The following is a 26,919-nucleotide window of genomic DNA, read 5'->3' as shown; positions in this document are numbered from 1 at the left end:
TTAAGACGCCATTTTACGAATCATGTAGTTCAGAATGCCTCCATTGTGGAAGTAAGTGAGCTCCACGTCCGTGTCAAACCTCATGATGGCATGAAAGGTTTTCCCAGTATCCAGCTGTTGAGGTTAAAGAGAGTCTCGTTCAAGCAGCAGGACTTACCACACGACAGTAAAATACAGGCTATTACGATAGTTTTCTAATCTGAATAGCTCAGATGAACAGCAAGTGGACACCAGTGCTTTTTTTTTAAGACAAGGGGCCACACCAGACCACAGCCAACATCTTCAGAGCAAGTTGGCTTGAAACAATATGGAGACTCCTTGCACTGCACTTACTGTCTCTAACTGATTTAAGGTCGACACAAGCCTAGTATGTAAGCTGCATGTAAGCTGACCACCCAATTAAGTGGTTACAATAACTGTCCATGTTTTTCTGTGCAGTCATTCTCCTGGCTTAGGTACAACAGTAACACTAATTGCATTAGCATTCACTGGAGCTCTGTATGGGAAGAAGAAAAGCAGAAAGACAGGAGCGGGAAGCGAATCAAATTACGTCAGTTTTGCTGAAAGCTGCTCTCATCAGTGACTTGACAATAAAGCGATGAATTCACTGGGATCTATGCTCTCCCAGTTTCAGGACATTAATTGGGCATACGTAGACAACATTTGTAGGCTACTCCACAATACAGGACTGCTTTGTGCTGAATTAAGCTGTTTGGGAATGCTGCTTTTATCTCCCATCACTGCTTTCAGAATTACTGCTTCCTCACAATAACAGAATGCCAGGGATTGGAAGGGACATCTAAAGATCATCTAGTCCAATCCCCTGCCCTCAATTCTTTTGCCTTCCTGAAAAAAGAGATTACTGGAAAAGACACATTTTGAAGAGACAGTTAATTCAAGAGAAACCGTGGCAGCCCTCAGGCATTTCATACCTTGATCTCGATATTCATCTGTGGTTTTAGACTTTCAGGAATTATAATCGTGTAACGTTCTCTTCCAGTGAGTCCTAAAGTCCTTGCATCCTCCCCAGGTAAATACTGCAGAGGAATCACTCCCATCCCCACAAGGTTGCTCCGATGAATCCTCTCATAGCTTTCAGCAAGCACAGCCTTGACGCCCTGAGAAGTACACAATGGGTGTGCTTATCCAGATGGCTCAGGATAGACCTTCTGCTCTCACAGGAATAGAATGGGATGTTTGAGGTGCCCACCCTTCATTTACTGACTGTTGCTGGTCAGTAGGTACTGCTAATCAGTGGATTGCCCACAATAACTTGATTATATGTCAACTTTTAAACATCTTAAGAAGAAAGATTGCCAAAAAACTGCACGCACTTTTCTGGGAATTCTGCGTAATTTTCCTGTGTGTTTTTTGTAGACTTCGTGTCACACGTAGAGTACCAGTAGTTATTTTTGTAATTTTTGCTACTTCAGTGTTCTCCTCCTACCCTGCATATTCCAGGGTGCAGTGTCATTGATCTTTACATGTCCATGTGCAAACACAGTTTACACAAACTTCGCCACTGCAATAGTAATTTTAAAAACTTAGGCAAACGTAATCCTAAACACTAACCCTCTTAATTCGTTGCTTAAAAATGCACACAACTGTTGCATTCAAGAACTGCATACCAAGAAAACTTGAATCACCTTGGCTGCCGAATAATGTAGGACAGCATACAGAATAAGACAGATGTTCCACTGTACCTGGATTTACACCACGATCCAATAACAATACTGATAGGACTTCCTGAAACCTGCATGGTGAAGCAATGCTAAATTTAAAGTTCACTAATACTTCACTTATTACACTTTATATCTTCTCTGATAAGCGAGCTGAAGAAAGCAGCCTGAAGCAGACCCAAGGTTTATTGGGCTGTATGATGCAAGATTAAAGAAAATGGCCTTTCTGGTGTATGCAAAGCTAGCTGAAGTTCTGTCATGTTTTCCTGCCTGAATGGGCTCTATGAATACTTGAATATATTTGCAAACGTATTGTGGATCTTGGGCTCAGCTTGTACTTCAGAATAGCTTCTGATATCCAGAGTGAGAATAAGCTACCTAAGATAATGCTGCAAGCTACTCTTCCTGAAAAAATGAACAAACTTGTAAGTATTATCCTCCTCCTACATTACTTGAGTTACTTACCAAGAGGAATGGCCCTTTGGCCGCCCAGTCTCTTGAGCTTCCTGCACCATATTCCTTCCCAGCCAGCACAATCAAAGGATGGCCAGCCTGCTTGTATCTTTCTGCAGCATCAAACACATCCAGCTGCAATGAAAATACGAAACACTTCATATACTATTGTGGGTGGAAATACACTTCTGTAGAAATAAGAAAATCGTGTTTTCACATTGAGAGCTGAGGCCCACACTTTATGCCACTTAACTCCACATTCAGTTACACGGCGCTTCGTGACTCCCAGCCTGAACGCATTTCTACCACAGCCCACACTTTCCACTCTCACCACAAAGTTCTGCTCTCCATTGCTGAGCCTCAGAGCACCACCTTATGCAGGTATGTGTGACCTGCTGCCCTGAGTCTACGAAATCTTCAGACTCCTCCTCAGCTTTACTTAAAAGGTGCTGAAATTAATGACGTAAGCTGTACGAAGCAAATCTAATGCTAATCCCACCTACTGCCAAGGAGCTCATTTTAAAGCGGCGTGTATACTTACTGTTTCTCCTGAAGGGAAATGGACAGTCTGAGGTCCCTGTTTATCAATAAATTTGTTCACCAGACGAATGTTTGCAAATGTTCCTCTGGCCATAACAGCATCATTCCCTCTGCGAGAACCGTAGGAATTGAACTCTCGAGGAGTCAAGCTATTAATGAAAAAGAAAAGCAGGGCTGTTGGTTTAAATGTAGTCACGAGCTAGTGTCCCTGAAGCAGCTATGGATCGCTCCCATCAGGGCAGCAGCACCCAGTTCTCTGGTGTTTCTACGGTTATTTAAAGAAGAAAAAAACAACAGAAAAATAAAAAAATAAAAAAAAAAGAAGAAAAAAGAACAGGCCTACTAAGCCTGGACACAGAAAGCAGCTGTACTGGTATTCTCATCCTGTGCCCTACAAAATGTATCTGACAGTAATGCAGAGATACTGCTATGTTGGGTCAGAAGAAGGAATACAATCCTTCCTTACGAATCATGAAGCAGCTTTTCTCAGCTTCACTCAATAGCTGGCTACTGAAATTTGTCATGGTTATTTGTATTACCACAGCATCTAAATGTAGAGACACCACTGTGATAAATACCTATAGGGCAAAGAGAGAATCTTTGCTGGAAGTGAGACCTGAGGGAGAAAAACTATGTTTAAAAATATGGATGTGGGAATTAAAGGAGACTCTACCCTGATCAGTAAAGGAAAAAAAAATCACAACAATATGACATAAAATTGAACTGTTTATATTGGACTACACTCAGAAGGGAGCTATTTATCATAGAATCATAGAATCACCAAGGTTGGAAAAGACCTCAAAGCTCATCCAGTCCAACCGTTCACCTATTCCCAACAGCTCCCACTAAACCATGTCCCTCAACACAACATCCAGCCTTTCCTTGAACACCCCCAGGCTCGGTGACTCCACCACCTCCCTGGGCATCCATTCCAGTGCCTGACCACCTTTTCTGAACAGTAATACTTCCCAATGTCCAATTTAGATTTCAAAGTGGGCCAAAGAAGCCAAAACAGTTAATCGTCAGTGGACTGCACAGTTTTAACCAATTTTCTCTCCAAATTTATTAAATCTAGTGAAAATACTTAATTTCTAAGCTGTCAGTACTGTTCCTCAAAGCTCCACAGAATTTGTAAGCAAAGCTAAACCAGTGAATAAACAACTTATCACATTACATTGAAGAGTGAATAGGGAGACTCAGCAAGGCCTGGTTTTGTCTTACGTTGAACCCACAGTACTGAACTGACAGGCTGTCCATAGCAAAGGAGCAGTTTACAACAGCTTCTAGGCTGAAGGCAATAGCTGTGCCAGTCATTGCAGCTGCACTGAAACCCACAACTCTGTAGTTCGTGATATCCTAGCTCTATGAAATTGCTGTACGTGCTATAAGAGAGTACAGAACCAGTTTTTGACCCCAAGGACTGTGACCATTCTGAACCATCATATTCCATACAAACATCTTCAGTTCTCAAGCTGAATACATCTGCACACCCTACACAAGCTTTTAGAACCAGTGCCAAACACTGAAACAACACAGGAATGCTTTCTCTTCTTCTTTTACGTATTCTCCAAGCATCATCCAAGGTACACAAGCGTCTGTGAACAGACAGCTGATGTGTGTCCATAACATGGCATAGTAACTGCGGCTCGTTTCCTCTTCCCAATCTGCAACAGGAACAAGAATGTACTACTTACCCTCTGCTGGTCAAATAACGGGCTGCAGGACTATTCCTTGCTATATTCCCAGCTGGAGATATGTGGTCCGTTGTCACAGAATCTCCAAAATTCAACAGGACATAAGCATCTTCTATAGTTTTGGGCGTCTGCAGAGCCAAAGTCTAAGCCACCACAAGTACAAAGAACATGATTTTAAAATGATACACAATTCCCTTACCTTTCTCAAAAAGACAAAATATGTAGAAGAAATCTGCAAAATAGAGCCTCCCTTTACATGTAAGTTAGGATAAAGAAAAAAATGGTATGAAAGATACAGTCATTCTTAAACCAAGTATGACGTCCTGGCTGTCTGTCAGCAAATTCGTGTATGTACAAAATAGATGAGGCAAAAAAGCTAGCTGAGGGCTTCAACAGCACATGCATGAACACAGAGGAAAATCCACGATTCCTGGACATCTGCATGCACTGAAACCTGCATTTTCCTTTAAACAGTGCTGAAACTGCATCTGAGTGCTGAACTAATTAGTGCAAAATGCAGGCAAGAATATATATGGGTCCCTTTCTTTTTCCTTCATTTGTTTGTTACTACTTAAAACTATCCCAGCTTAACAAGAAAGGGGAATTTTCAAAAATCTTGAAGCAGCAGAGAATCCTTGCAATTTTTAGACTGACTTGTGCCTGTGTATTAAAACGAATACAATGAGTGTGATGATAACAGCCCAGAAATGAAGTCTCAGCAGGCTACCATGGATGCTTCTGGGCGCCCTGATGCGCCCCTGCTTCACCCTCCAGGTTAGTCACGGTTGCTGTAGTGTTTGGCCTGATTCAAAGGGGGAGTGCACACTTACCAGACCATCAAAGAAAGGCGGAGACTTGATGTATGTTGACTTTGGATTCCAAGTATACAGCTTGTCGGAGGGAGCATCTAAGGCATTCCAAGATTCATTTACTGTCTGAAAAACACGTGAACATTCCATCTCTAAGTTTTCAGAAGCAACAGATTTGATTTCTGCAAAAGCCTTGTATTTTTTCAGGCTTTTGGGAAGTTCTTGTGCCACTCTATTCTTTTTTGCTTTGTTTTAATGACTCTACCTATTAGAAGAACAGGTAAGGAAATGCAAGCTCACTCCCTTCACTGCAGAAGAAGAGCTACTCACCCATTTTTCTAGCATTTATCTATGTTATGAAGGCAGACAACATTTCATAACTCCCAAAGAAACTTTTCTACCACTTAAACCCCAAGAACATTTTGTTTCAGTACCTGAGGAAGACTTACAGGAATACCTTACCAAGTACAAGTTTTTCTCTGCCATTAATGCTATCAAGTAATGCAGATGAATTTTATGTCATCTGAAGAAAAATATCTGTGAGGCTGGAACATCTCACTTTCTAATATCAGCCTAAAATAACTGTTTAAAGCCCATAATCTGCAATATTCAGGACACGACCAGCCATAAGAACTAATTACATAGCTAGGAGTCATTTGCAATAATAAATAAAACCTCACTTGAATATTGCCACAACCAGAGCAACAGAAACAGAAGGAAAAGGTTCTTTTCACTGTCTAAACCTATTCACTTAACATCTTCAGAATGGCACAGCACATAGATAAAACCACTTCCCAAAGCATTAACTTGCCTCTATTTTTTGGTAGACCTCCTTGAACATCCCAGGAATAACAAACTGACGCTCAACAGCCTGTATCTCATTTCGTGTTGGCCAGATGTCTTGCAGGAAAATCTTCTTCCCTGAAGCATTTATTCCTGTATAAATTGATAATGTTATATACATGTTATATACATGTTCCATTAAGAAAAATAAAAGTCTGCCTTCCAGCTGTGCGTTCCTTCCAACCCAACAAAAACTCACGAGAAACACCCTTTTTCAACTGCAAGGATCTGACAGATGATAGCCTCACGAACTTGATGCCTGTACATATGCCTACTTTTGTGATCTCTATTGGTCTTCCAGAATATTTGTACAATAATTTAGGTTAGAAAGGATTACAAAGTTTGTCAGGTTGAATTGCCTACTCAAATAAAGTCTATTAGATCGGGCTGCTCATGAAAAGCCACCACCCATATGTAATCAAAATGTCTCCCATGGAATTAGAACATAAGGCAAACATGGTTTTCCCCTTCCTCCAACACATAGACTCCATTTTTGCTCTCCTGCTTGACAACTGCGTGCTTAGTATCCCAGACGTACTCACACATTTGGAGTATCTCCTTGGGACAAACATCTCTTAAGAGCTCAATTCCAACTAGTTCCATTTATGAGGTATGAGAAGCACCCCATGTCTTACCCAAAGGCTCTTTCTCAAAGTCAATCCGGACAGTCCCTGCAATTGCGTAGGCTATGACCAGCAGTGGGGAGGCTAGGTAGTTAGCACGGGTGTTGGGATGCACACGCCCTTCAAAGTTCCTGTTGCCAGACAAAACACCCACTGCTACGAGGTCTCCCTGCAAGAGTTTGAGACAAGGAAGCTGGTGCAGCAGGTTTGCAGAGTTGCATCATGCTGCAACATCAGTAAGATGACAAAGAACTGTCTCCTTCCCAATGATCCCCAAGTACCTCCCAAAGAAAACTGCATTTACTTCGTACACACCTGACAAGGTTAAGCTCAATACTGCACAGAGAATAGCTTACCTATATAGAATGCACATGGAAATCTGACTGATGCATACCTGTACGATGGCTTCAACAACGGAGTCTGGCAGGGGTCCGCTATTGCCAATACAAGTCATACAGCCATAACCCACGACATCAAACCTAGACAGAGCATGGAAATCATCAAGGAATTAATAAACTATTTTGGAGTTAGGTGTTTAACTCCTTAGAAATTAACTCCTTAGCTTACTTTCAGAAGATGTACTGTTTTAACAAATCCGCTGCTGCTGAAAACAGCATTTTCCAGAATGACCACTTTTTATTACTGCAGTGACACTCCATGTATACAGAGCAAAGAGCTGGGAAACTGCTATCTAGCAAGATGAACAACAATATATTGCCATTTATGATATTTCAAAGCAATTATTCTTGAAAAAGAATCCATTCTCCTGCATAGGAAAATGAGTCTTCAAGAAGGCAGCAAGCCCTTTCTCTGCTTGGAACTAAGTCAGCCAGCACAACAGCAATGCACTAATTCAAGCAGGAGCATGTTGTAGAGCATCTCCCATATCTTTTAATCTGTGCAGACCAAGAGTTATTCCATTGCAACACTTGGCAGTGCTTACAGTTACACACTGGACAACAGCAAGAAAGGCTTACTTACCCCAGCTGAGAAAGGTAACTCATGACTCCACTCTCTCTCAGATAGTAAGTGACAACGCCACTTCCTGGGGACAGGCTAGTTTTGATGTAAGGCTTCACTGTCAAACCAGCTTCAACAGCTTTCTTGGCAAGCAATCCTGAAAAATGCAAAGGATAGTTGCAGTTTTTCCTGGACGTGGAATAGTTTGGTGGATCAACAGGTTAACAGCAGTGTCATTAAATAACTGGAGAGCCGAAAAGGACTACAGCACTGATTACAGAGTAACCGGCTAGAGTACAAACGCACTGTTGAACTGTAAACCCAGTCTGCAATTTCTGTTTCTCATGGGAAATTACATTCAACAAAAGGCACTCACACAGCAGTGGCATGCAGACATTCAGAACTCCAATGGTTAAACAAACAATAGCCGTAAGACAAACATCTCACCAAAAATGAAGGAATGTTACCTTCCCACCTCTGGCAGCTTAGTGCTGAAATAACGACCAACCTATTGGTGCACTCACACAAATTGCTTCCGAGTACAGCAGCTGTCATCATCACAATTCATTATTAGAGTGCTATTTTACCAGTCCTTATTTGCAATGTGCATGGAGATGATCTAATGGAATAGATATGTTGCCAGAAACGTATTGATTCTGACCTTCTTCTGCTTAAATGAGTAGCTCATGTGTGCCGGCAATGCCCAACAAGTAATTTCTACCTTTTTTCAATTGTAAATGGTAAGTTTTTTCCAAAACACACCTACTTGCATGGGAAAGTATACGTGAGCTCTGCTCTGATCCAGCAGGAGCTCCAGCAGAAAGATAATCATCACACTAATTTGCTTTTTGTCAGCTGTTCGGTACTATTAGACATGCCATGGAGAACTCCTCTTAGAGGACCTTGTGAGAAGGCCCAGACCATTAGACTTGGAGGCCTAGCAGTAGATTATATATCAAAAAGTAGCCCCATTCTTGAAATGGCTGAGGCCACCTAGCTGTCAGAGACAGCTGTTGTAAACTGGAGTTCCTGCATACTCGGTAACAACGAACATTTGTTCATCACACTAAGATCTGAGAGGCTGACAGCCCCTCTGAAAGCTTTGGCTTCTGCTTTCCTGCCAATATCAGCTCTGAAACACAAAATCAAGCTCTAAACCAGGCAAGGAAATGACAGAACTTCAGTTACTCAGAGAAATCTTAATCCAACTCTCACAAAATCAGATTAGGCTGTCAAGGCTACTACAGCATATGCACACTGCCCGCACAAACATACAGCCCCCCCATACCATTTAGAGCACAGAATATCCTTTTGTAGATTGAAAGAACTGTCCGTATTTTGCATTTCTTTTAGCACTGTATGTTTTATTTAATTTAAAACTCCACTTTGAATAAGAAATTATCACCTTTCCTGCGGATATCTCTGAGGGTTCTCAACAAGGTAGTGTATAAACAGTTAACAGAGAACGAGAGAATTATTCTTTCCCTGCTTGACAAGGCCAAAGAGCAAGGCAGCAAAGGTTACAGCTGCTACTGAATCTGAGTGAGTGTGCTGAGATCCTTGGCACTGCATTTTTCAGGCTGCTGTGTATTACGCTGTACTGAATGCATTCAGAGCACTAACTTGATAGCATCTGCAGAGACTTCTGTGCATCAAACTCAAATTTAAGCATCAAATTTAAGCTAGTAAGCTAATTAGGCCGAAAGACCAGAATCTCCATGCCACAGCAAAGAGAAGTAAAATGCATACCATTAGCCTGGAAGCCAAAGGTTTGAGGAAACTATGCTGCACTGGTGGAACAACTGAAGGATACCCCCAGCTAGAACTAAAGGAAAAAAACTGAGCAAAGATGGTCTGCCTGAAGGAAAACCACTTCTCAATCCTCAGAAGAAACACAGCTCAACAGTTGTGATCATTATCAGGACGGACCTGATACAGTTGTCCCGTTAAGGGCAAGTGAACTCGGAAACACTAACCTTCTTCCTCTCAAAGGTGCAGGACACAGAGACGGCTTGTGATGCTGCTGGAGCATTGAAGGTGGGAGAAAACAGATCACAAATTTTTACAGATGAAGAGGAAAACAAATGTTTACCTCATGTTTCTTCTGAGGAGAGCTGTGGCAAATGAAGTATCAGCCATCAGCTTTTCACAGAATCTCTGGCTACTGGTTGAAAGTGAGGAATTTAAGACCACTGGATAGCCTTACTTATTTACTATGCTGCAATCCTTGAATAAATGTCTAAGGTAGAAGTACTGGGTAGGAAAGGACCTTTGAGAGTTTTTCAGACTGAAACCAAGAAAAGCTCGATTCGTTGATTTAATCTGCACAGATTCACCAAAATAAAACGTGACTGCAAAAGGCATCCCTCACTTCCTGAATTTCCAGCAGAGGAAGAAGCACTTGCTGCTCATAGTAAGGTACATCAGTTGCTCCTAAATGAACCAACTCCCACAGTATTCTGGTGGGAGGGATGGCAGGTCCAATAACGTAAGTCTTGGCAACATAGTAGATGAGGACAACAGAACACATTCTGGTCTTTATTTCTTTCTGTCTGTTTTCAGGTATTTTAAGGTAGCTAGCATTGCTGAGTAGTAGAAACATGGATAAAATATATTTGAGTCGTATCAAATATATCAAAGATAGAAAAATCAGGATATGATTAGTCTGTTTATTCACATATATCTGCAACATATCTTGTTTTAGTCAGCCTAAGGTGTAGCATTAAACTGACCAACAGACATTCTAATACCAACGCCTGTCTTTAGAAATTTGTTTTAGTTCCCGTATCTTGCTGTCTGTCAACCTCAAAATGATAGCAGCTCTTCTACTTTGCATTTTTTAGCTACTCTTCCACTATAAGCCATGCTTCAAGAGAGATTATCCACAACTACTTGAACACCGCAAGCCAAGAGTCGCCCAGAAGAGAGATGCCCTGGCTGAGTCTGCCTTGCAGAGAGATCTGAACACAAGCCATCTGAGGAGCAGCACAGGTACCCACCCCACACGGGGAGCAGCAGCAGAGCACAAAAGGAGCCTGCTGGTGGCAGAAAAGGAAGAAGGCACACGGACAATGTGGTACACATTGGTCCCCCACCACTCAAGTGCTCCAAGAAAGCCACCACCTGAGCCCCATACAGCACCGCTCCAACCCTGCCAGACCCTGCTGCTGCAGCAGGGAGGGAGAAGTACCAGCCCCCTCCCTGCTGCCACCAAGCAGCAGCCAGACCTGGGCTGCTATTCCTGCTCCTCCACCTCACAGTGCTCTATCTTTCACGGCACACAGTTTTACAACTGGCCCATCACCGTTGGAGCTTCTCCAGCTCCCACAAGCACCACAGCTGCAGGCTCCCTGGGCCACCCTGTCTTTCCTTAATCAATCCTTTTGCAATGCGGGCAGCTGCCATTCTTATGCCACCTGCCTGGCAGCCCTGGGCAACCCAGCACTGCTCAACTTGCGCCTGCAGCTCCAACAGGGCAGACACAGGTAATGAGCCTGCACCTCAGTGAAAACAGTGGAGACAGCCACGCTATTACAAGTTCCTAAGTTACTAATTCATGGAAATAGTTCTGGAAATTAGATGTGTGAGTAATACACCTTCTCAGTCATCATGTCCTTTTAATTTATTTATTTAATGGTTCTGAAAGTGAAATAATGAAAGGGCTTCACCTGCCATGTCCTTTTAGTCACGCTTTCATTAATTTATTTGATGGTGAAATCTCAGGCTGAATTTGTGTTTTGCCTCTCAAGAGGAAGTAGAAGCAATGATTCTAACATCAACTGAATGGCTTTTTGTAAGAGTCAATTTCTAGATTCTTAGCAGTAGAGACATATAAATAAATAACAACAACAACCAAATACTATTGATTTCAAGAGATAGCTTCCCTTATGAACTCTTTTAAGTGATACTTTCTGATTCACACTGCTATCAACCATGAGTTATACTATGGCACTGCTGATCCCTACTGGTGGGAATCTTTCCCATACATTCAATCATTTCAATACTTCTCTTCAATACATCTGAAGATCACCTAAGAGAAACAGTACATTGCTGAAACACGAGCTGTATCTTACTGACAGACAAATGTATAAGGCAACTTGTTTGGTACAACTACCTTAGCTCAAATTTTATCTATTCATATTCACACCAACTGTATTATATGACAGTATTTCAATGGTGATAAGCAAGAGAGTGGGAGAAAAAAGTTCACCTAGGACCATTTCTTGGATACAGTTCAAGTGAAAATGACAAGGCTCTGGGGGACAGAAATTCCAGAGAGGACATTTTTCCTCATTTATGTGTCCTTACCTACTCTCAGACAATTGTTCAGACAGCTAAGCATATGCTTCATACTCCGCTGACAGATAAGAGCACCTCCAGATTTAAACCAACAGACCCTTCTTCACAGACCCTTTCCCTGCAGTGCTGACTTTCAGTAGTCCCTCCTCAGCTTCTATCACAGGTCTACAGAGCTGTTTTTGTGCATCTAATCAAGTGTCAGAGGTGCTGGTTAATTCAGCTCCAGTTTGACCTGGAGAGAAAACAGTGCAGGAAAAACTTCAACCCACATTTCCAGCTACTATGTCCAGAATTTCTTCCGCTACTCCTTAAGGACTACTCTCAATTCTAGTATGCCAAATGATGAAAATAGAGTTAGTGCTGTCTTTGTCTTCACAACACACAGCCAGAGCCATAGAAAGACTACCGCACATAAAACCAAGCAGATATACTTACCTGCTCCCAACATGACTGAGGGGTTACTGGTATTAGTACAGCTTGTAATGGCAGCAATCACTACTGAACCATGGGACAGCTCGAAGTCACAGCCCTCGAAGTTAAATTTGACTATGCTGTTGTGTCGATCTGGGGCAATCTGGAATCCCTTGAATCCTTGCTGTAAGAGGAAAAAGAAAGAATCAAAAAGGATGCCTCCAATGTTAATAATTTGACTGGAAATCAGCCGCAAACTTCCTGAATGAGAAGTGTGTGCAGTCACACCAGTGCCTGCACTGTGCTGGAGGTTTGCATCTTTGGTCAAAGTGATGGACAAAAATAATTTCCATTGCTCTATATTCCATTCTCTTTTTACTGGTAAAACAGCCTTCAAAGCAAAAGTGTGTGGGTTTTCTTCCTGCATGAATGTATTCCCCTTTAGTATGCTCAGGTGCTTCTGACCTACTTGCTCTGGATTCCTGATCACATACTGGAAAGCAAAGATTCCCCAAGCTAGTCTTGCTACACAGCCTAGTCTGAGATTTTAGGCATAATATGAACAACTTTTAAGCTGTAAAAATAAAAAAACACAAATATACGTGTTTAACACAAACACAAACCTATGTTACAAGATGATTTGAGACAGTTGATAAAAAGCAAGAAGACACTGTTTGCAGCATAAAGCAGTAATTTTAGAGATTTAGAATGATAAGGTCCTTTAGTTACTCTTCCACTGCAAATCACTGCAGTTAAAACTTCTTGATTTAAATCACTGAAGTGCTGCACTGCTATTTAGCAGGTAGAGTTATTCTATGAGGTTATCAGGGAGGGGTACCATATCAAGTAAAGATTCAAACTGATTTTGTAAGTTTACAAGTTTGGGCATAATATTTTGAACTAAAATCTTGCTTTTCTTTCAATGACATTTTTTCATTGGATGATGTAGAGAGAAGTCACAATATTCTCTAATTGTCTTTTATTCTGTCACTAACATCAATGCGAAAGAGTCATAGACAGAATTAGCTTTGAACTGCTGAACCTAACTTGAGTAGAGAATGCAAAAATACCTTGCAGATCTCAAGGCTTAACACACTTTGAAAGCCCTGATGTGGAGCTGGCCAGCCATCACACAGGTCAGTGCAGCAGCTACTTTGTCCAAACTACAACAATACCCAACGTAGGTTTTTTTTAGAGATCCCAATCACACAACAAACCTGCATTAGGCCTAAGACTGGTCTAAAATCAGAAGGAACTCTACTTCAGTAAGACAGCCAACAGTTCCAGGTGAAAGAACGTTCAGAAGGAACACTGACATCATTTTCTATTCTGCCTTCAAACACCAATCAAGCACTTTCATTCACTTCTCAACAGGAAAGCAAGGAACAAACTAGTCAATCCCAGAATGTAGTTCCTAAACTATTTTAGAAGCATACGGTAGTTTGTAGACACATATGTTCCCAGTCACCTTTGCTCCCAGACAAGTCTCAAAGTCCTTCTTCATATCTGACACAGCAACTTTGTCCTGGGGTCTTTTTGGTCCGCTGCAGCAAGGCACAACAGTATGAAGATCCAACTCAACAACCTATTCAGTAACAACAACAGAGAGGGATTCAGCACTTATGACAAGCTGAAGCCACTTAAGTCACATGTGAGCTTTGCTTCATTGCTGAATTAATGCTAAGCCTGCACATTGTTATGTTTGTAAGAATCATCAGAGATATATGAGAAGGGACAGATCAGAAGAGTAGGAACAGTTCTACACTAAGACCCTGCTCGCTCCCAGGTGTGGCTCCCAGAAGTGGCCCAATCATTGAAAGCTCAATGTGTGATGGAATCATCTGAACAATGTAGATGGTGTAGAGAATTACATCCTTTCACATACTAGTAACAGGATCCTTTTCAGAAAACAATGCTGAGGAGGAATTCTGATACTGGCATCAACCAGAACAGGCTACTTATGTGTACCCTAGGGAAAATATTCAGAGAACTATTAGGAAAACAAAAAAAACTATCATAGTTTCTTATTCCCGACCCACGTTTCAACTTTGTTTTTATAGTGTTTCTTTCTATTTTTTTTTTTTTTTTAAATAAGCATGCAAAACTGAACATAAGTTAAAAAATTGAACTAATCTTGAGTCGACTAGATATAGACTATGATCTTGATTTTGTTGCACAGAAAAAAGCTTGTTCGGTATCCAGTTAGCAAACAAAGCTTTGGAGTCTCCTTATCATGCAGTAAAGTAAGTTGCTGAACATGCAAGGAAAAACATGAGACAAGGCCTACAGAGAACACATCTGCATTATCTTCAAGAGCTCTGTTCATTTCTGGACCAGAGTTCTCAAAAATACATGGAACCAGTCATGCTATCTGCAGCAGCTAAAGTTCAGCTGACAGTTAGTCTATACTGATGACCAAATTTTCACATCTGGAGACTCAGCTAGCTGGCTCAATTCAGAACTCAGTGGAATAAGACAGCTGTACAGATAAAGTCAAAGGAACAGAAGGAGGAGTACTTTGATTAGTTTTAGTTACTTTAAAGAAGAGACAACAGTCACATTAAAATAGGGCAGGGCATAAAAAAAAGGAGCCAAAACACAGTAATTTCTAACCTGTGTGAAGTCTGGATCCTGAGAGGAGTTCTTGAAATCTCTCAGCATTCCCACAGCCTCAAGATACTTTTTGGTGCACAGAACTTTCTCTTTATCACGGCCTGTGGCAAAAGCCAGATACAGGAAAAAAAACAAAACCACAAGTGGACCTGAGGAACAACTACTTGACAGAAAGCAAAACAGGCTATTTCACACTGTTGTGAACACTATTCCACACTGCACTGTGCACAAAAGGACTCTTTCAACACATGTACTAGGGACTCCCTAGAAAGAGATTAATTGAGCAGACAGTGGCTTCTGCAGAACAAAAGCAGCTTAGGTTCCTGCTTCTGTAATCTGGACAGCCCATGTTCAAGGAGGGCTAAGCAGACAGTTACAAGACAACCTAAAATTCTGCTCTTCCTAAATATGGCTTCTAACACTAAAAGCAAGAAACAAGCTGAATAAGCAAATACATGATAAAAATACATGATAAAAGCTTCGAGCTAACAAGGCTTCACCTTATACACTTTGGGCTTCTATTCACTTCGGCCTTTGAATCCATGTCTCTTCCTGTAACTAACCTGTTTGCACCAGGTATCCAATGCTGATATCATCCACTGGGAAATAGGCAGCTGTTGCTCCATACTCTGGACACATATTGGCAATGGTGGCTCGGTCAGCAATTGACAGCTGGGCTACACCAGGACCAAAAAACTCCACAAATTTACCCACAACTCCAACTTGGCGAAGGTGCTGTTACAAAAATACAGTGACTACATCATCAATAGGTATCAGGAGACTTGAGTAAAAATTCTACACACGTTTTAAAGCAGGAAACTATATATAGTAAACTACATTAGGAAAAAAAAGGCAGAGAGCTGCAAATTCCCAAGAAGATAAAACACAGGCATGTGGTGCTCCTTCTGAAATACTCTGCCTCTCACTTAAATTAGTGTCTATCTTCGAATAACTGCATTTATCCTAACTTCTCTCTCTAAGGAGAAAACAGCGTGCTCTCCTTTGCCAGTGAACTCTTGCAGGCAGGGGAACAAGAATAGCTATCCCCACAAGAATCAAACTGCAAATGTTTGAAAACACAACATTTGGATGGACTTAAAAAAAAAAAAATTAACTTTCCCCAGCTGGAGGTTCTCTCTAGAGCCAGCAACCCATGATGAACGTATCTACCAGACTGCTGAGCTTCAACTCAACATTACGGCTGACTCAGTTAATAGTCTCAATTCAGTCACAAGCCATAGAGTGAATAAACATATTATGAGCATGTGAGCAAAATGCCCATAAATCAAAGACCTCAGACTGTAGAACTTAGTGTTTTCAGCTTCTACATTGCCTCATTCTAAGCGTGGCCTTCAAAAGAGAGCCATTCCGTTTATTTTGAGATGATAAAGAATTGAGAACTCTGTACAGTGCTGCTCCAAAATGGGCCTACATGTGAGGAATTAAACAGGCCTTTAGGCACCAGCACTCTGCTCTATTTTATCTACATTTTGGGAAACAGATCTGCATAACAAATTTGGGTAGTTGATTCCAATCCACAGAGCAATAAGTCTGAAGCATCAAAACAACTACATGGAAGTGTACACAGGGATCCTAAGTACACAGCACATTTTCAGCAGTAATGACCAAAAAAAACAGGCATGTTCATTACCTTGGTAATGGTGAGCACTATGTCAGTGGATGTTACCAGGGGCTGAGGGTTTCCTAGCAGCTTATAGCCAACCACTTCTGGAAGCACCATGCTGATCGGCTGGCCCAACATCACTGCTTCTGCTTCAATGCCACCAACACCTGGAAGCAACAGAACTAAACCATCAGACTATCCGAAAGACACGCAAGAGTCAAATAAACCTACGAGGTAAGCATTTTATGTTGACTTAAGTTGAGAGAAGGCACACAGTAAAACACGGCTGAGACCTCTGTGAACAGATGTTTGTCTTCAGTTTTTGCAAGGCTGTTTTTTTTTTTGCAAGGTTAAGCTTTAGTTCCATATTTCTAGCCTTGATCCTCAGCCATCAGATGGGATATTAGATAAATCTAAGTAACTCACTCAGGGCTTGGATTTCACAGTGAGCAAGCAAAAGTTTCATTTAAAGACTTAAACATGCCATGAATAAGCAAAGAACAAAACCCCTCACAGGGCACAGAACACTGGTGTGCTGTTTGTGAAATGTACAGTAACTACTGGTTATCAATCAAAAGCAGACAAGTCATTTTACAGGAAGGAAAGTTTACTCAAAGATGTAGGTTGTTCCCTGCCCACGGAATTGGGTAGGAACTAGCTTATCCTTAAGCTCCGTTCCTAGCCCAAACTATTCTATGATTCCATAATTTTGAAGCATACAGACTATTCTGCCAACAGACTATTCACTATGAGCTACTGCACATACCCCAGCCAAGTACTCCCAAGCCATCTACCATGGTGGTGTGTGAGTCAGTGCCCACCACGCTGTCGGGATAGTAGTAGCCATCCTGATCCATCACCACTCTTGCTAAGTATTCCAGGTTTACTTGGTGGATGATCCCGGAGCCTGGTGGAATAATCCTCATGTTTTTAAAAGCCTGAGAGCCCCACTGAAACAAAAAGTAGAGTCAAAAGTTTTTAACACACGTGAGCACTGGAAGAATTTACGTCTGTTCCATCTTTGGTCATGCAAATAAGATTAACTACTTCAGTACCTTTAAGAACTCAAACCTTTCTTTGTTCCTTTCAAATTCCAAATCCTGATTCTTTTGCAAGCTGTCTGATCTGCAAGTGAAAATAATCATCTGTCACAATCAAAAGGATCCACCTGATATGTGTGGTCAAATACGCCAAAATGGTGAAAGAAGAGTTATTAGTTAATTTTAATGCTGATCAATCTCAGCTTTTAATGTCATCACAGCAGCAAAACGAAGGTAATCAATACTGCTTGTAAGGTAAGCAACATTGCTTATTTAAGAAGTTTAGTTTAAATCTGAGCACTGGTCTGCATATCATACACATGGTTGGCTTGAATCTTGTATTTTGGGAAAACGTAGACTACATCTGCATCAGAGCAATGTGAAGTTTTCAAAGCCTTGATAAATACAAGGAAACCAGAAAAGCAGAAAGGCGAACTGGAACACAACTACCTTGCAGTTTAAATTAAGCAGTAGCTACCCCCGTGCTTTAAGACAGAAAGGGTTAACAAACTTTCCACTTATACCAGCTCCCTAACCTAGGGCTGAAGAGTTTGAAAGAACTAAAGCCCAGAACTGGCCAATATTCTCTCCACACCTACAAGGTCCTAGTAGAATCAGAACAACGCTGGGACAAAAAGTAACTATCAGCCAATAATTATCTCAGTAGAGTCCTGAATAGGACTGATAAAATGAAAGTTATTAACGTAGAGAGGAAAAGTGATCAAAACAGTGGGAAAGTGGGGGGGGGAAAAAAATTGTACTGTTTTCCAAAGATCTCATAAAACTGATGCAGATGTCACTTACAAGTTTTAAAATGTTAGGCTTCTAGTTTATTTAACCGCTGCTAAAACACCCACTAACTCACGGATAAGTCTCATTTTTAATTTTGTGACTGTTTCTAAATTCTTCAGTGTTAAGATTCACAATAACCTCTACAAAAATTTAAAGGCAGCTTATTTTTGACAGGAGTGTATGTCAAAATATTTTGCCTTTTTTCTCCCATCAGTTATGAAACTGAAGCAGTGAGCTTGTGCCTCTATAAGCCTTTAGCCAAAGCTATTAAAAAAAAAAAAAAAAAAAAGGAAGGAAGAAAATGGTTACATTTAAAACTTTCCATCAACATTCCGCTCTGAAATAAGTTCTATGTTACATCTCTGCTCAGAAGTTCATTATTTTTACTTAGCAGAGCCCCTGAAATATTGGCGCTGCTAAAACGTTCTTTGTGATCTTTTATTTCTGCTTTTTATTCTTTTTTTTTTTTTTCTGTAATTTAAGAGGCCTGCTTCAAAACTATCTCTTACAGAGGGCAATAAACACAGAGCATTTCTGCAGGCAAGGCAATTGCAGACCAACAAACTTCAGAAGTTTGGTACACAGAAGGAAACCACAAAGAAACACACACTGGCAAGATCTGTTCCAAAGAGTATTTTGGCAGACTCGTGTTTACATATCAAGGTAAAAGGAACCCTCTGTAAAGGTCTTAGATTTAACTGTGAGTCTATGAGCATTTGTCTGCCTGCAGCACATTCAGGATCGGCCTGCATTATGCTTCTTTCCTATACTTTTACCAGACATATTAATCAATATCTTGTGGTCTTCCCTGTGGAGGCAGAGAACCAGCAAACAGCTGGTCAGGGCAGCTCAGGTCTGCTGTTACACAAATAAGGAAGAAAGGAGACAATCTTGCCTATCCTTTCCACGAAGCCCCAAAGGTCAAAAAGTGCAAGTGGAAAAAAGCTATTTCTGAACAACTAATAATAATGCGGTATTATTATGGAAAACTGTGATCACCAGAGGTCTGGACTGAGCCTGTTTCTACTGACATTCAGTCCAGGCTTGTGTGGCTGAGAAAGGCATCACAGAAGGAATAACATTTCTATTTTGTTCACAGCAACTGATGCAACACTTTGACTTCAACATTTCTCAAGTTCTACAATGTTCAAATGCTTAGATTATCACCAATTGCATTACCAGCTTCCTAACATCAAGAAGTTAGAGATGTTTTGAGATTCTTACCGCCTGTTAAAATCAACCTGGATGGAGTGATCTATCACTAGATCAGCAGGACAGATAGGATTGATTTTTTCAGGGTCCCCACCAAGTTTCTTCACAGCATCACGCATCGCAGCAAAGTCAACAACAGCAGGTACCCCACTACAATAGAAGATAATTAGGCAATGTGAAAGGAGAAAAAAAAAGGCAAAACAAATTCAGCCAAAGTCCTGAAACTCAGAAGAGATACCTGAAGCCACACAGGAAGCAAACTATGGTCTCACCCTAAGTCTTGGGATCATTACTCTGCTTCAGAGACAGTATTCTCTGTACTGTGTCCAGTTTTGGGCCCCTCACTACAAGAAGGATATTGAGGCCCTGGAACGTGTTCAGAGAAGGGCAACAAAGCTGGTGAGGGGTCTGGAACACAGGGCTGATGAGGAGAGGCTGAAGGAGCTGGGAATGTTCAGCCTGGAGAAGAGGAGGCTCAGGGGAGACCTCATTGCTCTCTATAACTTCCTGAAGGGAGGTTGTAGTGAGCTGGGGGTCGGCCTCTTCTCTCGTGTCATCAGTGATAGGAGCAGAGGGAACGGCTTCAAGCTACAGCAGGGGAGATTCAGGCTGGACATGAGGAAGTATTACTTTTCAGAAAGGGTGGTCAGGCACTGGAATGGATGCCCAGGGAGGTGGTGGAGTCACCGAGCCTGGGGGTGTTCAAGGAAAGGCTGGATGTTGTGCTGAGGGACATGGTTTAGTGGGAGCTGTTGGGAATAGGTGAACGGTTGGACTGGATGAGCTTGAGGTCTTTTCCAACCTTGGTGATTCTATGATTCTATTCTTAGGCAGATGAATTCAGAAGAACAGGAGAGACTGAACTGTATCTGCATTCTGAGTGCTGTAACAATGAAAAACTAAAACCAAAATTCATCAAAGTTCATCAGGGAGATTAATATGGCTGGGACTCTAGAAAAAATAGTTCAATTCAGCATTCCTTTGGGTCCTTGAATTTGTTTCTCTTCTTTTGCTCTGTTCTGCTCTCCTTCCCAGTACGTTTTAAAGAAAAACAAAAACAAAACAAAAAATTTGGGGCAGGCAGAGCAAAAAAAACAACTGTGTCCTTCTTTCCATTCTCTGCTATGTTTATCAGCTGATTTCAGGGCAAAGGCCATCTCTTCCAAGGTTTGTAAAATGCATGAGAATCTTCTTCCTGATTGGAGGACTGAAGTCCCTGGGGGACTTCAATTATGCAGATGTTTGCTGGAAAAGCAATGTGGCCAGGCATATGCAGTCCAGACGGTTCCTGCAATGTGTTGAAGACAACTTCCTGATGCAGGTGGCGGAGGAATCGACGAGGAGAGGGGTACTGCTGGACCTTATTGTCACTAATAGAGAAGGGCTTGTCAGGGAAGTAAATGTCGGGGGCAGCTTGGGCTGTAGTGACCACGAGATGGTGGAGTTCAAGATCCTGAGTGGAAGAAGTAAAGCAAAAAGTAGGATTGCTATCCTGGACTTCAGGAGAGCCAACTTCAATCTCTTCCTGGACCTACTTGGAGCTATCCTGTGGGCTAGGGCGTTGGAAGGGAAGGGGGCCTGTGAGAGCTGGTCGGCATTTAAGCAGCTGTTCTTCCAAGCTCAGGATCGGTGCGTCCCTGTGAGGAAGAAATCGGGAAAGGGTGGCAGGAGACCTGTGTGGATGAGCAAGGAGCTCGTGCACAAACTCAAGGGAAAGAAGAAGGCCCATGAAATGTGGAAAAAAGGTCTGAGCACTTGGGAAGAATACAGGAATGTTGTCAGGGTCTGCAGGGATGCGACGAGGAAGGCTAAAGCCCGCCTGGAATTGAATCTGGCAAAGGGGATAAAGGATAATAAAAAAGGCTTGTTTAAGTATGTTAACAGTAAAAGGAAGAGTAGGGAGAACGTGGCTCCCCTGCTAAGCGACGGGGGTGTGCTGGTAACGGGGGATGCTGAGAAGGCGGAGATACTGAATGCCTTCTTTGCTTCTGTCTTCAGTGAAAAAGCTCCCCCTCGGGAATCCGAGACCCTGGAGGTGAGTGAGAGGGTCTGAGGAATGGAAGACCTCCCTTCTGTCAGGGAAGAGGTGGTCCGGGAGCGCCTAGGCAACACCAGTGTTCACCAATCCATGGCACCCGATGGGGTGCATCCACGGGAGCTGAGGGAGCTGGCAGAGGTGATTGCTGAACCGCTTTCTGTCATCTTTGAGAGGTCTTGGAGGACGGGGGAGGTGCCTGAAGACTGGAGGATAGCCAGTGTCACTGCGGTCTTCAAAAAGGGCAAGAGGGAAGATCCAAAAGGCCAATGGCATCCTGGGGTGCATTAAAAGAGCGTGGCCAGCAGGTCGAGGGAGGTGATCCTCCCCCTCTACTCTGCCCTGGTGAGGCCTCATCTGGAGCACTGCGTCCAGTTCTGGGCTCCCCAGTACAAAACAGACAGGGATCTCTTGGAAAGAGTCCAGCGGAGGGCCACCAAGATGGTGAGGGGCCTGGAGCATCTCTGCTATGGGGAAAGGCTGAGTGAACTGGGTCTGTTCAGCCTTGAGAAAAGAAGGCTGAGAGGGGACCTGACCCAGATCTATCAGCATCTGAGGTGTGGGGGGCAGAATGGGGAGGCCAGACTCTTTTCAGTGGTGAGTGGAGACAGGACAAGGGGAAACGGCTGGAAACTGCAGCATAGGAAGTTCTGCACCAATGTGCGAAGGAACTTCTGTACAGTGAGGTGACGGAGCACTGGAACAGGCTGCCCAGGGAGGTGGTGGAGTCTCCTGCTCTGGAGATGTTCAGGACCTGCCTGGATGCCGACCTGTGCGACCTGCTGTAGGGAACCTGCTTTGGCAGGGGGTTGGACTCGATGAGCTCTGGAGGTCCCTTCCAACCCCTACAATTCTGTCATTCTGTGATTCTGTGAAAAATGCCTTCCACGCCTCCGCTAGTTTTACTGGTAGAGCAAGGTATTCAAGACTTCCTAAAGAACAAAGGACCTGACTACAGAACACCTCTATTTTCAGAAGTGGATTTCATTTGGGAAACCCTCTTGCATATCAACATATCCTACCGTGCTACTTGCTGAGACAAAAACGTTGTCCGTGATGTGTCTGTAATGATTTAATACCATTCAGTATCTCATAAAGAACGAGCTTCTGCAAGAGTAGCCTGTGGTAACAAGAATTTGTTATGAACTCCTGACTATAAGAATGCTATTAAAATTTTAAAATATAGCAGAAGCACTGCAGGAAGAATCATGGTTGAGGTGTCAGGAACATCTGGGGGTCCTCTGGTCCAGCCACCCTTCCCAAGCAGGGCCATCTACAGCAGATTGCCCATGCTTATGCATATCTCCAAGGACAGAATCTCTGCAATGTCTCCTGGCAATCTGTGCCAATGCTTCTTCTCCCTCAAGAAAGTAAGAAAGCATTTCCTCACATTCAGAGGGGACCTCCTGTTTTTCAGTTTGAACCCATTGCTTTTTGTCTGTCTGTCTCTGGCACCACTGAAGGAGCCTCACTTCATTCTCTTTCCACCCTCCATGCAAGTACTTTCACAAACTGTTAAGAGCTGCCACTTCCCACGCCCTGCCCCGAGCCTTCTTTTCTCCATGCAAAAAAGGCTCCACATTATCTAGCATTCAGCACTACCAGCTGTTGATGTTCAGTAGCTTGAAGCAGGTTGTTTTTGTTTTTTTTTCCCCCAGAATATGCACACATTGTGGAAAGAAGCTGATGCCGCATTATGGATGGATCTGAGGGAGGGCAGGGGTGGAAGAAGGTGAGAGGAAGATTCATTTACCAATTTACAAACCTCATGCAATTGAAAAGAAACAGAGATAATACTCATCTATATACTCAGAGGAACTCAGCATACCTGCAGAACAGTGTAATCTAGTAAATTCAATAATCCTAATCCACGATCTATGGATGTAATTGTTACGTGGCTTCTGTAAGGCTACCAAAAGCTCCATTTTCTAAACGCTCCCACTCAGGAACATGTTTTTCAATACAGCTGCTCTGCAGACTTAAAGCAAAACTTTTACAACTCAGCTAGAAAGAAAGGAGTAAGAAAAGCAGTAACAAAGGGAACAAAGCTTGCTTATAAACTGCCTCCATACTCTTTTTTTTTTAAGGTTTGCAACAGCCAACAGACAAAAATGAGTATCTAGGAAAACAATACTTTTTTTTTTTTTCAATTGAAGCTCTGTTAGTTTTCCAAACATCTTCAAAAGTTGAGCTGTATTGGGCCCCCATCCAGTGGCCATCATATGGGGAAATGCAAACCAGGAGGTACAACAGGCAAGACACATTACACTCCTGAAGAATAAAATAAAGTGACAGCTTAGCAGCATGGGGCTTACCACAGAAGAACTGAAATCTCTGCTCTGTACAAAGGTACAGGACAAAAGTTCAAAGTAACGTGGACTTTCATGTCAAAAGCCCTATTAAAAACAGTTAGGAGTTACTGTTTCACCTGAAAATTTACTTTGCACATCTAACAGGGACTTACTAACATATGGGTATTACCACCACTGCAATAAATGGGCCCAGTCTCAGAGTCCATCCGGTAGGAATCTCAACTGACATTTTTGGGGAAAAGTAGACATTCATTTTTTCAGAAGTCTTTAAAAATATACACTTGGAATAATAGTGATTTAGAACAGAAAGCAATGGTGGGGCTAATAAATGAGGACTGAGAAGTGTACAATATTAAAAGCTAGAGCCTCTCCAAAAACAAGGAAAAAAAAAAAGAAACCAGCAAAATCTCTGATTTCAAATTTCTCCATTTGCACGCAAACACATCCATCTTACTTTCTCTCCTTTTTTGGGGAACTTCATGAAGATATTTATTTCTGCATCTCAGAGGTACTTCACCTACGCTTTTATTACCAGCATTTGCCTCCCCAAGAGCTGTCTGCATTCTAATATCCAGGAAAGCTGAACACAATCCCTCCCAGCATTTCACTCAGACTCACGTGAAATCTTGCAGAATAACTCGTGCAGGCTTAAATGGCACTTCAACATTCTTGTGTTGCACCACTTTCCAGTTGAGAATATTCTCAACATCTTGCTTCTTCACTAGGAACTCGTCACAGTTTCGGATTGCTGCTTCCAAGAGGACTCGAATAGAAAATGGAAGGCGTGCTGCATGGGCAGGAGGTAGTAAGAGGTTATAAACACAATGGAAAAATACAATTTTCTACCTTGAATGACTGAAAACATAGTTTAGATGATTTAACCGTTTTCTTGTCCTCAAGAGATGGAGAATGAAAGTGAACTGCAGTATTTGTGCATCTGCTAAACTTTTACTTCAAGACAGAAATAAGTAGGCCACTCCAAAAGTAATGCCTCCTAATTATTTCCACAGAAACTACAACAGATACAAAGAGAACAATAACACTGTTGCAGGAGAAAGCTGTTTTCTCTCTGGCCTGACTGTAGAAACTTGAGCCTTCAGCTTATTCAGCACCACAACGTGGACAGATTTGATGGTATGTCCAAGTTCCAAGAAATCCTGGAACCTTTCCTTTTCCAAAAGCCAGCACACATCACTTTACCTGCTGAGGGCTGCATCTTGAACTTTTTCTTCTAGAGGCCATTCACGCCACCCCTCTATGGACTGCCATTTTGACTATGGCTCATTAACCAGGACACAGTTACTTTCATCTTCACACTGGTTAAATAGGTCCTGACAGATCTGCTTACAGTGTTCTCTCCATTCCTGTCTGAGTAATCCTGGGACCTGCCTGTCACAAACCTGTGATATTCCAACACCGCCACCATTATCTCCGATGTATCAGTGAAGATATTCAGCTCTGTACACAGCTCCCTGGTTGCAATCCCCCCAGTTCACATGGATGACCTGATCGAGATGCTCTTCATTTCACGGTGTGACAGCCGTGCAAGGCCATTCAGAACATAGTTTGTCTTTCACTGCTGCAACTGCTGAAACACATCACTCACCACTCGCAGTGCTCATGTCCACCAATGTCCATAACCATTCAAAAAGCATCAATGAATGTCAATGGATGCAGTGTTTTCCACAGGGAGGAATTCAATGACACACCTCTGCTTCACCTGCACTTCCACGCCAGACACCATTCTGTCAGAACACCCCTCTGCTGCCATTCGTTGCATGACAACAAAACATAAGAGAAAACTGGAGGGAAGATTCAACCTCTACTGCCATATTACCAGCATCTTTCCCTGATATAATGAGTCAGCAATGTAGGAAGCATTACCTTTGGCTTAATCCTTGTACATGTGAGATGTTACCAAAGATCAGAATAGCCTTGACAGCCCTACCATAAGTAAAGGGTATGAAGAAAAGATAAAAGCTTACCTGCAATAATGGATGTTTGAGATCCTCTCTTTAAATATTTCAATTAAAAAAAAGACCTGAGAAGTCTGTTGTAATGTTCTATCCAGGGTCCCAGAGACACAGAAGTCATTTAATCACTTAGAATCACTTGCACTTGTGGTTTTTTTGTTGGTGGCAATTCACCACCACCGCCACAGTCAGTTGGTGCATTACTCCATCTCTCTGCTGGACTGTGAGAATTTCACCTTTTTTTTTTTTTTTTTTCCTTTACAGAACATGCAGCTTATTCCTCTTGGGATTTTGAAATAAGACAACTGCTAATAGCATACATGCATCTGCCTGTCTCTTAAGACTCATCTCTGCTTTCCAGAGACCAGGTCCACAGTTAGCTCATTCCTCATTTACACAGTATCTGAGCTTGCAATGCATTTAACATTCAAACAAAATGTTCCTTCTCTTCCAAGGTTGTTTCCTGAATTCTTCCTAATCACTTGTTTTCTCTTTGAAGGAAGAGGAACACTCTACACGGGCAGCTATAAGCTATAGATACTGGCTTTCTAGGTCAGTGGCATGGGTTGTAAGGTTTTTAACACTGACAAACAGAAGTTGCCTAAGAATATTCAGGAATTGTCAGTGAGAAAAAGCATCTTCAGAAACATTTCTCACCTCCATTCATTGTTCCTCTTATATTTGAACAATTTTTCTGGATGACTTAGCTATATCAGTCAGGTCGTTCCAGCCTTTCACAGCTGTGGAGTAAAAACTTGGATCTGGCTAGCCCTCCTTATTCATTTTGGAAAAACACAACTGCAACATGCAGTTTGCATGCACAACATGATGAGAAAAATAACACTATCAAACTGTTGGTACTTCTGTAATTCTAAGCTAATCAAACGATTCCCCTATGTTGTCAACGTACCATATCTCACGTCTTCCAATTTGCTCAGATTAAAGAACTTCTTCTGAGGCTGTGTAGCATCTAGTGGCTCCACAATCTGTACAAAAGGGTTGCTCAT

General features: G+C 42.1%; 1 protein-coding gene across 1 annotated transcript; it reads right to left on the bottom strand.

Annotated features, from left to right (window-relative positions):
* ACO1 (aconitase 1) lies at positions 1-26,919 on the bottom strand (the record flags this gene model as incomplete). The annotated part of the gene is made up of 20 exons (XM_079548177.1): positions 1-114; positions 933-1,118; positions 2,145-2,267; positions 2,674-2,821; positions 4,367-4,509; positions 5,197-5,301; positions 5,987-6,111; positions 6,654-6,810; positions 7,036-7,120; positions 7,623-7,758; positions 12,336-12,495; positions 13,780-13,896; positions 14,925-15,025; positions 15,488-15,659; positions 16,576-16,715; positions 17,315-17,498; positions 17,604-17,673; positions 19,605-19,742; positions 24,558-24,726; positions 26,823-26,919. The coding sequence occupies 20 exons, from the start codon at positions 26,917-26,919 to the stop codon at positions 1-3; spliced, it is 2,670 nt and encodes an 889-aa protein (XP_079404303.1).

This window comes from Tetrao urogallus, assembly GCF_951394365.1.
Source record: "Tetrao urogallus genome assembly, chromosome: Z".
NCBI classification, from domain to species: domain Eukaryota; kingdom Metazoa; phylum Chordata; class Aves; order Galliformes; family Phasianidae; genus Tetrao; species Tetrao urogallus.
The sequence above is the reverse complement of the archived record's forward strand: the minus strand, read 5'-3'. Positions and strand labels throughout refer to the sequence as shown.